At 34.7% G+C, this 12,861-nt stretch overlaps 1 protein-coding gene across 1 annotated transcript in view; it reads left to right on the top strand.

The window, feature by feature from the left end:
• Positions 1-12,861, top strand: part of LOC122711131 (zinc finger protein rotund-like) — a 145,902-nt gene that overhangs the window by 59,056 nt on the left and 73,985 nt on the right. Inside the window, exon 5 of the mRNA XM_043929604.1 lies at positions 9,472-9,647. Within this exon, the coding sequence (XP_043785539.1) occupies positions 9,472-9,647 (176 nt within the window). The remainder of the gene's footprint in view (positions 1-9,471; positions 9,648-12,861) is intronic.

Here is a 12,861-nt window from a genome sequence, read left to right as displayed (position 1 = left end):
GTGCATCGCGAGAAACGAGTCGAAAGCTTGGAGAGACAGGATCCTTGATCCTTCCGACTCGATGACGTCAGGATCGCTCTCGACGACGACCACGACGACTGATCGAATATTCATGAGCGGCGAGGAGACAAGCGCGGACCACGGTGTCGTGTTCGCGGCTGTTACGACAGAGATCTTAATGGGCCGAATCGAAATCGTAATGATAACAGCCAGCCTCTTTATCGCCCGACCCTTTCACCCGTCGCCTCCATTCTTTTAATCGTTCCAACCGCCGATTTTTCACAGATCTCGTTTTCCTCTCGTTCTTTGAAACGAAAAAATTTTCTTCCTTCTTATCTTATATACGAAATTATTTAGAATTCATTATTGAAAATTTTAGTATTTGATATATTTTCAATCGGAATTCTTTCATTTGATAGAAATTAGAGAAATTTAAAATTTTTACTTTTAATCCTTTTAATCGGTCGATGATTTTTTCGAGATTTTTAGTTTTCAGATAATTTTCCTTTTTTTTTTTTTTTTTTTTTACCATTTAGTTTATTTTGTATTCTTTTATATTCGAGTTTTTTTTTTTTCTTTACGTTAATTTTTTTGGACGAATTTTTATCGGATTTTTTTTTTTTTTTTTTTTTTTTTTTCATTTGGAGAGCGTGGAATTTTAAAGTCTTTTTTCCTTTAATAAGACAATAATTTTTCGAGAATTTGTTTTCTTTTGTCTCCAGGAAAAAAAGGAACGAATCTTGGAGATTTTTTTAGCATTGGCTGAATTTTTAATCGATTTTTTTTTCGTTTGGACAGTGGAAAAATTTACAATCTTTTGTTTTCCTTTTAAACGTGCTGTCATTTCGAAGTTATTTTTTGAACAACTTACAGTAGTACATATGTAAGATTTTTTTTTTTTTTACGAATATTTAAATAATTTAATCTTTTTTTCCAAAGAAAAAAGTTAATTTAACTCTTTGTTTTTATCATTTTCATTCCAATTTATTTTATAGACGTTTTTATATTTAAAACGAGTGTATTTCAATTGCCACGGGAAGAAGGAAGAAATTGTTAAGAAACGAAAGAGAGAGAGAGAGAGAGAGAGAGAGAGAGAGAGAGAGAGAATTAGTTCGCGGGACAATCGAAATTCCTCCGACTCGAAAGAGGCAGAGGCTCGTCGAATTCCGACTCGTTTCAACGCAGCTGGTAAACAATTATAAACATGTGTCACAATGGAGACAATTGTTGCGCTCCCACGACCATTAGTCCCGTTTCCCGCGTGCTTAAGTTCCGCAAAAGGGTGCCTCTTTCCAACTTGCTTTCCATCCACTGGAAATTTTTACTCCTCGCCTTTCGTTCCATTCATAATAGATCCGTCTAACTTTTATCGATCTTCGTTTTTTCGTTCTCGAGAGTTCGCGATATCGAGGCGAGATTAAAAAAATTAAATTAACGAAATCGACGATTGATTTTTTTTTTTTATTTTTTAAACCTTTAAATAGATAATTATAAACGAGAAAAAAAAACGGATTCGAATGTATATACGGATAAACTTTCGAATCTGTAATATCTGAATATTATTCAATCGACTGCCATTAAATCGACTTAATTTTATACGCAACCATTTAATTACTTACAGTTTTATTGCAGCTAATTATATTACATAACATCGATACAAAAATGCGCGTCATGATCGTTTTAATGAAACTATCTATCAAAATGGCTTTTTGCTTTCGTCAGTAATCGATAATTAATTCAAAAACACGGTTTAATTAGATAAATTCATTCAAAGATCAACCGGAATATTATGCTTTTTTTTTAATCTACCAAAATTTTTCATCTCAGAAAGAGAGAGAAAGAGAGAGAGCAACAGGTGTTGCGTAGACTTAGATCATTTCTTTAAACGGAAACTGTTAAATTAATATTAACATCTTACCTTTCAAATCTTTATTTATTAAAAAACTTTATTTATTAAGGGGGAGAAAATTTCATATCGACAGTTCCACATATTATCTTCTCTTTCTTGACAATTCTGATCAAACTCCGTACTCGATAATATCTATTCACAAGGATCTCGTTATATAAAACGAGACGTATCATTCACTCGATGATGCACTTATTTCTTTCTCTTAATTATTAAACATATATATATATATATATGTTCACAAAATATCGTCCAATCTTATATATAAATATACGATGCAATCTTGAATCAGACATTTATCCAATTATTCGATTCAACATTTTTTTTTTTTTTTTTTTTTTTTTTCCCCAATTTTTAATTCCTCAAACTCGTCAAAGCGAAAACGCGAAAACGCGAATTATTGTTTACAACGAGCGTTAATTTCGCCGCGTGTTTCCATCGTCAATGAGATCATTAATGACGCATGACGTCAGTCAGGCCGCGGCTTCGATGCAACCAACGACTTTGCTAGAATTGTTTAGTCGTCACCTCCGAAGCGTGAAAAACCACCTTCTTTTTCCATCTTTTCCACCTTTTCTCCTTCTTCGCACCCCAACTCGTTCGAACGAACAGCTTCTTATTCCCATCCTCTTCGATTTTCGCGAGGAATCGTTTGAAATCCTCGATATTTCTCTCGCGTGTTTCGTTTTGCCTTATTGTGTTTTCTTTTTTTTTTGAAATTTTTTGGAATTGGAAGACGCGAAATCGATTGATGATCGTGCACAAATAAGATAGCTTTCGATCTTCACGAATTTGTCATTAGAAAATAATTGTTATTAATATCGTTGAAACGTATTTCTCGATTGATTCGATCGAAATATTTGTTAAAATTCTTAAAAATGTACGAGTTAATGATTAAAATAAGTTGAGCGGCGATTCGTAGAATTTTTTCGATTTTGAAAATTTTCCACTCTAAGAAGAAATTCATAAACGAATAATCGGAATTGCTAAGCAGAAGTAGAATCTCCGATTCATAGAATTTTAATCAAAAATATTGCGAAACATATTGCGGACATAGCAACACCGCTGAAGGAAACTTTTTGAAAATTTAATCGAGAGTCGAGATTCGCTCGTGTCGAGAGTTGGCGGAGTTAATTTTGAAAAAATTATATTTAGGAAACAAAAGAAGAAAGAACAAAAAAGAGAGAAAGAAAAAGAGATGTATGATAATAAATTAGTTGAGAGGTAACATGATTTTCGAAAAATCGTTAATCGTCCTCGAAATTTGTCGTCGTAAACAAGCGACTCGGGAACAAGATGAATCCGCATCCGTGTCGTGTGTATATCGACGATATTAAATATATATACGGAAAAAAGAAAAGAAGAGGAATATTGTTCTCTGCCAAAAAAAAAAAAAAAAAAAAAAAAAAAAGAAAAAAGAAAAAAAGAAAAAAAAAAAGAAAAAAGTTCTGAAAGAAGTAATGTATCTTGTTCCCAGTCAGTCGGATTGCTTTGCATTCTAAACTTAGCAGAATTGGCTTTTATCTCCATTTCACGTCGTATTATCGTGCTCCATTCAACCAGCATAAAGAGCCACCTTTCGACTTCTGCCTTCCAGCGATCTTCTCTGTTGCGAACCAAAGATTTTTCTAATAAATCCATCCTTTGGATCTCCTCTGGCTTAACTTAGAAATAATTAGCCTTTTTTTTTTTCTTCTTCTTCTTTTTTTTCACATTTCGAGACGAGATTTCGTCGAAGAGATCTTTCAATACGGACGAAAGAACGAACCTGATAGGACAAAACTTCATTACGGATTCTTATATCTTTTTTTCCCCTGTTTACACGGCGTACGGGTTAAAGGTCTTACATAATTTTCCAAGAAACGTTTAATTTCTACAACCTTAGTCTACTTACCGTCGATCGACGATCTATCGATCCTTCTTCGTGTCTTCTTGTTGCAAAATGTGGAGAACCAGGTTAATATCGTTTCAACATTTCCCAATGATACACGTGTTATTATTCCCCCCTCCCCCCCGTGATAAAAATTAATTTTTAGTCCTTTTTTTGCAAAATGGAAGAAATTTTAATAATAATCAATCCCTTAAGAATCATACTTTTTATTATTATTATTGTAGTTTGATAATAGTCGAGCAACACGAGCGAGGATCACAATGAATCGGTCATTTTTCATCGAACAGTAAAAAAGAAAAAAGAAGAAAAAGAAGAAGAAGAAGAAGAAGAAGAAGAAGAAGAAGAAGAAGAAAGAGAATCACCGCATTTCACGAAACTTTAGAAACGTCGCCCGATAGAGGATAAAATTATAATTTATAATTAACCGACCGTGGAACTTTGAACGAAGAAAAGAGACTCAAGCATCAACAAATTTCTTTAATCCTTTCCAAAAATTGCTACAAAATTTCCGGATCTGTCTGAAAAATCACCAAACTTTTTACGATCAAGTGTGATCATCTTCAAATCTGACATTTGCGAGTCGTAATATTTATTGAATTAATTGATTGATCTTCGAGTTGATGTTTTCGTCTCGATCGTCATCTATTATTATTAATAATAATGATGAATAACAATAAATAAGAAGACAACAATCGAAGAATGGCGGATTCGAGATCGAGGGGACGGAGAAAGAGAAACAAAAGGGAAAATAAAAATATTCGGATTTCGACGTTGTTTAAAAAAGTGACGCGTTGATAAATCACGACAGATCGAGCGGAACGACGCAGAAAAATGTCGCACTTGTTGCAGCTTTCCGCGGTGTTGCGATATTGATTGCGCTAATTGCCGGTCGAAGGAGAACCTGCCCTCCCTCCCTTCCCCCCTTCCGCCCCCCTCTTGGCACCGGTCGAAGCGAGAAAGACGATCACGGTGCACGAGATCGCGTATGCAAATGATAATTGTCGAGTTCAAGCACGCTGGAAAGATCAATTAATTGTGCCGCGAGGAGAACGTTACGTTGGTAGCTACACGGAGACACTGCCGTTTTATTATTATATCGAAACGAAGGGAAGGAAAAAAAAAAAAAAGAAAAAAAAAAAAGTTGGATATAAAAGTTGGATAATTAGGTATAAATTGATCGTTATTAATGTTTTGCAACTTTCGTTCAAATGTTGAATAATTGTTTCGTATTTTGTATAATATCGTGATAAATATCGTGATAAATAAAATAAAACAAAAAAAAAAAAAAAAAAAAAAAAAAAANGAGAGAAAAATAGAGAAACGATTCCTGATGTTCCTCGGGAATGCAAATGATTAAACGTGATTGAGCGAGGATTTTATTAAGAATTGTTTGAGTGACAACGATAAGTTTTTCTCCGAATTTAATTCTGATAAAAAAAGGATGGAGAAGGATCGTTCCAATCGTGGATAGAATATAACTGTGACGTGATAATTGTAAAAATCGTGGATGGATCAATAACGATTTTCGAACAAGATATTTTTCGGCCTCTTCTCTAAGGATCGTTTATTTTAATTGCGATATGGAAATCGTTGTTCCATATCTTGTAATTGTTGTAATTGTTGCAATTGTAATTCTAATGGATCTTTTAGAGATCTTGTAGAGATCGTTATTTTTTTTTTTTCCAACAGAACAAATATCTGACAAAGTATTTATATTTATTTACGAATACATTATTTCAGAATGATGAAACTGGGGAGGAAGGAAGGGGGAAAGAGGGGGGGAGCGACATTCCAAGTATTTTTTTTAATTAAACTTAATAAAAATAATTGCATCGTGGAAACGTGCTTATTCAAACACGTCGCGTTTTAAATTATACCAGTGTTCAAAGGTTATAGTCGTTCTAGTAATATCATAAGATCGTGAAATTGGTGTCAAACTACTAGTCGGCAATTATTATAAATGTATCACGGTTGTCTCTCTGCTCCCAATCGATTTATACCCTTCGTTCATTCTCTGTTTCTTCTCGTCGATCGATTATAACTCGTTCACGGTGAATATATCCCCCTCCCCTCGATCGACGAATCAACATTAATTCGATCCAATTCTAAACTTTTGAAACACATTGTACAAATTTCTTCTATCCCCTCCTCGATTCGATCGAAAGAATGCAATTAAAAAGCAGATAAATTTGCAATTCGTATGAAATTTTTTTTTTCACTATTTCTAGACGACGAGAATGCATAAGTAAAAAAAAAAAGTTGTTTTTTTGCAACAATCTTTTTATAAAAATATAACTTGTATAATTTATATTTATATCGCGTATATTATATCTCCTCTTATGCATTCAATATTTCATTTTCCATATTTTTTTTATCGATCGATGATCTTTCTCCCTGTGTAAGCATATCTCCGGGTAAGATATAAATTGAAATGGAATTGAATCTCCACGATACTCGCTACACCTCGAAGGATCTCCGTGCGTTCTCCGTGGACTGGGTTAAAAGTGTCCCGACTGCATATGCACGAGCAATTACGCGCGCGCATGAACCGGCCAATTAGACGGCTAAACGTTACGGTAATAGTCGAGCGATAAAAAAAAGAAAAAAAAGAAAAAAAAAGTACGGGAAAACGTGATTTGCAAAAATTTCGCGGCGAGCGGTGACGCGATTTAATGGCAAGATTAATTGGCCTTGTGCGGCGTGTTGCTCTTGTTATTGCTATTGACACCAGTCTGTTAACCATTATTTCGTTAATTTGTCTCTCCATTCTGAAATAAAATTTACTTGTTTGTATTTTAAAATATTGCAATTTTTTTTTTTTTTTTTTTTTTTTTTTTTTTGAGAGAGAGAGAGAGAATGGAAATAAGGTAGACTCGATAATTGTGCAATTTTGACAAGTCAAATATTAGATGTATGAATGCAAAATTAAATTATTCTGAATTTTTTTTAAACGTTCATCATTTCATTCGATGAATTTGAGAGAGGGCAACAAAAATTTTTATTCGATGGAAATACTTACTAGATATTGGAAGAGACGTGAGAAATATTTTCTTCGTTTTCATAGAATTCAAAAAAATTGGGACAAAGTCACATATAATGAACGAAACATATACAATAATAATGATAATGATAATAATGATAATAATAATAATGAACAAAAATATTCTTATAAAAATATAACTTGTATAATTTTTTAAAATGCATCGAGCAATCATCTTCTCAACTTTCCAAAAATTGATCACATTCCAAAAAAAAAAAAAAAGGGAAGGAATCATCGCTATCGAAAATTCAAAAATTGTAATAAAGTCACAAAAATGATAACGAACGTTTCAAAGAACGAAAGTATTTTTTTTAACAAATACCTTTTTTAAAATGCATCGAGCAATCATTTTCTCAACTTTCCAAAAACTGATCACATTCCAAAAAGAAGGAATCATCGCCGTCGAAAATTAAAAAATTGTAACGAAGTCACAAAAATGGTAACGAATGTTTCAAAGAACGAAAATTTTTTATTCTTTTTAACAAATACTCGCCAACTTTTTTAAAATGTATCGAGCAATCATCTTCTCAACTTTCCAAAAACTGATCACATTCCAGAAAAAAAAAAAAGAAGGAATCATCGCTGTCGAAAATTCAAAAATTGTAACAAAGTCACAAAAATGGTAACGAACGTTTCAAAAAACGAAAATTTTTTATTCTTTTTAACAAATACTCGCCAACTTTTTTAAAATGCATCGAGCAATCATCTTCTCAACTTTCCAAAAACCGATCACATTCCAAAAAAAGAAAAAAGAAGAAAGGAATCGTGGCGCGAAAAATATCATTTCTCAAAATATCTATCCTTTTCGATCTCATCTCATCTCATCGACTCGACTTGGAACTTTCTTCTCGCTTGGCTCCCGAGATCATCCCGGTGGCAAGAGGAAAAATGTGGATGGAAGGAAGGGAACAGCGAGATGATGGAGAGGAACACACGCACGCACAGAGGAGACGGATGCACCTGTAACTCGCGGCTCGATCTCGATATTGAGAACTCGCCTTTAATGACAGCCACTCGTAATGCAGGATCACTCGTCCTTGCAACCTGGCCAGGATCCTCGCCCCTCGCGCCGCGTGTTGCGCCAGTCTCTCTCTTTCTCCTCTTCTGTTGCGTGTTCACCTGTGCTCTCGACTGCGCACAATTCCTCATATCTCGAGCGCCTTACTGTTAATTATCACACTGGATCGAACGTAGATTCGAGTTCGATACGTTGAAAAAGTAAAAAAGTTGCTTTTCTTCGGGCTTGGGACGAAGTTTAACGTAACGTTTCTAAATCAGATAACAGCATTTTGAAAGATTCGAAAGTAATTTTGTTACTCTTCATGGATCTGAGAAAGTGGTTTTCCTTGGATTTTCAACGTTACGTTTGAAATTGAAGGGAACAGGTTTTTGAGGGTCTTGGATAATGGATTCAAAATTCTTTGGAATCTCGGATTCAAAATTTGAATAGAAAGATTTTCGTATCTCTAAAAGTTTTCGTATCTCTAAAAAATTTTAGAAACCCACAAGTGTTTCTTTCTATTTGTAAAGATATGATGTATGAACTTTATAATGCGATATTCTTTATTCTTAGATTAATAAGAAAAAAAAAAATATATAAAATTGCATAACTATTGTGTAAATTCGCATTAAATTTCATTAGGATTACGTTATCGAGTTTTATCATCGATGAATGTAAAATAAAACGTGCATTTTTGTTAAAGGCAAAAAAAAAAAAAAAAAGTAGAAGAAGAAGAATACAAACTACATTACATTTCCACGTAACTATAAAACTTTGTAGATCGAAGATCACTCGATCTATAATTAAACGGAAGTAAAATTTCTTGTAACTATTTCGCAATTTTTATTCCATTCCAACATTTAATTGACTCGTTATCTTATCGTTTAATTGTCCCAATGATTGGTAACAGAATTTCTCCAATTCTGTAACGCTCGTGAAATGAACGAACCAGTTTGACGAATAGATTATGTATATATGTTCGAGCGATAGTGACTTTCTAGTCTGACCAGTCACCATAAAACACTCTCGTAATGGCAACATTCGTGTTACATTTATACACAGATCTGTTGGTAAAAGAAATTTCGAATAGAAGATTAATGTTTTCCAAATGATTGCGATAATAACCGAGTTCCCTCGATAAGATTGGTCTTTCGATGTAAAATACGAATATCAATTTCTTTGCTTCTTTTTTTCCTTTTTTTTTTTCCTTTTTTTTTCTTTTTTTTTTTTTTACGACCAAAGAAATGGTGAAAATTAATCTTGGAAGATTTATTATTTCTGGATGATTCATTTCTTTAAATAAGAAATCGTTATACTTCTCAAGATTATGATTTATGAATTTATCGAAAGCGATTAGTTTTCAGTTTTATTTATTTATTTATTTTTTTTTTTTTGTTTTCAAATACAGTAATTGAGGATTGGAAATAGAGAATTGTCTTTTAACAAAATATTTATTATATCAAGATATTCCAAATCTTCTGCAGCTCTTTTTTTCTCTCTCTCTCTCTCTCTCTCTCTACTTTATCTCTTCCTTTACTTACGATTTTTCTCTTCTCTATGATTATACAATATGTCGAAATTTAACAAAATTTTCTTTCTAACGAAATTTATTTTTTTTTTTTTTTGGATTCCAGGTGACGAGCAATACCGAGGCGCTGGAGGATCCAGCAGCGGAAGTCCTCCAGCGAGTCTGCTGGTGGTTCCTCAGCCTTTGACCGTGAAACCGTCTCACCCCTCTCACCTGAACCCCCACCTGGGTGGACCACACTCTCATCCGCCGAGAAAGTACCAGTGCAAGATGTGCCCACAGGTGAGCCCTTGAAAATTTCACTTGATTCATTCGAATTTCACCTTAGAATCCGATTTACAATTTAAAATATTACCTATCGACGCTTCGATACCAAAATAATAATAATAATAATAATAATAATAATAATAATAATAATAATAATAATATATTTCGTAATAATTGCAACATTTCGAATCTCCTCGAAATCAAATAGTGTTTTCAAAAAAAAAAAATATTTTCCAAAAAGATCTTTCTCATCTTCCGTTCCTTCCAACGCCTTGAAAAACTATCGAAACTACGATTGCTGGATCCCGTCTCGAAAGAAAATTCTCATAGAAGATAAAAAAACGAAAAAAAAGAGGGGGGAGGGGCGGGGTGGAAAAAAATGCAGGAAAGCACAGGAGAAAGAAGGAATCGACAACAGAGTCAAGGGTGCAATTAAACTGTAACTGGACATTTTTTTCTCCGTTCTGAGCCCGATAATGGCGTCGTTTTATGGCGCTTCAACCCTTTACGGTGTCCCTTCAAGCCTCGTACGCACGGTAGCGGCTGATTTTTACCGCAGGTACTCGCGAACCAACGATTCAACAAAGCCACGAGGGTTATTCGCCTCTCGCCACTGTTGTAAAACACCGGCCATTCAGCTGACAACCACTTCCCCCCTCCCTTCTCCTTCTCCTCCTCCGCTTCTGGTGCAACACGCGGAGAGACCTCCCCCTCCTACCTTTCCCCCTTTCTAATTTACTTCCTTCCCCTATTATTCCTCTTCCCGCCAGGAATTGATCCTCGTCACCAGATCTCTCTCTCTCTCTCTCTCTCTCTCTCTCTCTCTCTCTCTCTCTCTCTCTCTCTCTCTCTTTTTCTGTCTTGTAATTCGGTTGGAAAAATTTGATTTCGTTTCATTTTCGTGCGAAAAATATTCGTGCGACACATTTTCAAAGTTAATCGATCCCTCGAAGGAATATTTTAATTTTTAAATCTTCTCTCTCGGTCAAACGACGACGAATTCGACTCATCTCGACTGTTGAAAAATTGCTCGATCTATGAGAAGGAAGAGCGGGGAAAAGATTTCCAGATCCATTTTTTTTTTTTTTCTTTTCTTCATCCTTCGATAAATTTTTTTCCCTTCTCGTGAACGTCTCATTCTTCCGCGTATCGATTTTATACCTATTCGAGTCTCCCTTCCCTCCCTTCCGAAAGTCGATGACGTCTCCTAACCTTTCTCCTCTCCCTCCTCCTTAGGTAAAGGAAAAGGGTTGTTTCTCGAAATCGAGCCGTCTCACGGCCAAGAATCTCGCCGTTTACACCTTGTAAATCCAACGACAGAGCGGCGGATTAGCTCGTCGAAAGGCTAAAAGGGGGATTACACAGCTTATCCGGCGTGGTTAATCGCGAAAACACACGAAAACACGATGGAGAACGATAGTGTTTGCGATTGCCAGTGTCAAAGAGGAGTCAAAGGAATAAAGAAATGGATAAGGAAGACAGGTTTTTTTTATTTCTTTTCTTTTTTTTTTTTTTTTTTTTTTTTTTTTTAGGAATAATTTGAATCGTTTAAGGTGCAATTAAAGGTTTAGGTTTTAGAGATTGTTGTCTTATCGAATGCACCAACATTGACCAGTTTTATTGCCGGTTTCACATTAATGGATACGTTTTCAAATACTTTACCAACGACAATAAGTCTGGGGATATCTGTATTAAGAGATTTTTGTCTTAATATTGGGTACTAATATTTCTTTAATAATATAATTGGATTATTGGATTATTTTTAGTTAGATTGGAGATCGTTGTTTGTCAAAAATCTTGTTTACTTTTTTACTTTGCAAAAAGTCTCTTCGTTGTACATTTTCCGGCTGAAATTATTTTTTTTTTCTTTGAAATTACAGATTAAAATTTTAACTGTAATTTGAAACAGTTCTTTGTTCCAATATTCCAATATTTAAACGTATATAATCGTATCGCTATTGCGAAGGAAAAAATCGTACGCGAATCGATATAAAAATTATTCCAATTTCTTGTAACTGGGGGATAACAAGATTCTCATTTTTTCAACAGGGAAAAAATTTAAATCGAAAGAATGATAGCCGTGTAATAGCTGAAGCTGAAAAAAAATGAAATCTTTTAGCCTGTTTCAGCAGGTAGCGCAAGGGTTAAGAGGTGATTTTTTAAAAGTTGAGTCGTTTTTCCACCGCGTTTACGACCGGATTTCTCGGGTACATCCAACTCTTTAACCCTTTCCCCTTCGGTTGTTTGCAAATTAAAAAAAAAAAAAGAAAAAAGTCCTCTAATCCCTTAAACTGCCTCGAACGACGACTTATATAAACGTCGAGGTCCACTTATGTATTTTTCTCTTCCCATTTTTTTTATCCCTCCATCTCCGTGTCTTTATAATTTAAATACACTCGATTGCAACTTCTCTCGCAACGGAATAAGCCTCTTTCTCGCTTCGTGCGTCGAAAGACGTAATAGAAGAAGAGAAGGAAAGGAGAAGAAACGAAAAAGAAGGAGAACTCAAAATTGAAACGAAATATCGAAACATCGAGGATAATTTTATAAAGAAAGGAAATTAAAGTAAAAAAAAAATTTCGAAAAAAGAAGAAAAGTCTCGTGAAGAAATCGAAATTAAGAAAAATCCTGTTTAAAAATATGGCAGAAACAAGAGTGTGGAAAAAGAAAGAAAGAAAAAAGAGTAGCGGGAAGGAAGAGCGAATCGATCGAAGGAAAAAACTGATCGATCGATCGTTCGAAACGGAGGCGTTTGAAGCGGCGAGCAAAGGATAAATCCACGTGCATAGAGAAGAGAGAAGGAGAGGAAGGTGGATAAAGTGCATGCAGCGAAGGACGCGCAACATACCATAAGATAGATCGTTAAAATTTAATGATATTCACCGAACGGTTATAGAATAGGACAGATTATCATAGGCCGGAGGCCAGTGAAACGCATCGTGGCTGATCTGACACGTATATCTTGCCCGTTTCCGTTGAAAAACAACAATTATTGCCTGCCATTAAGCGCGAATGGACGATAGAAGACCGCGGTTAGAGGAGCAGATCTCGCTTCGCGCGAGCAAGCGAGACGATTTTTATGCGCGTTCATTACCTCGATACCAGAATCGAGGAGAGAATTTTTCGAATTTTCACGATCGAGGTTAATCGATGCGAAATTCGAACGCGTGAAAAAGTATGGATGTGGAGAAGGATATGTCGTTGAGCATTTTTTTTTTTTTTTTTTTTT

This window comes from Apis laboriosa, unplaced genomic scaffold, assembly GCF_014066325.1.
Source record: "Apis laboriosa isolate Shangri-la unplaced genomic scaffold, ASM1406632v1 scaffold16_cov148, whole genome shotgun sequence".
Lineage (NCBI taxonomy): Eukaryota > Metazoa > Arthropoda > Insecta > Hymenoptera > Apidae > Apis > Apis laboriosa.
Note: the sequence above shows the minus strand (reverse complement) of the source record. Positions and strands in the feature narration are given on the sequence as shown.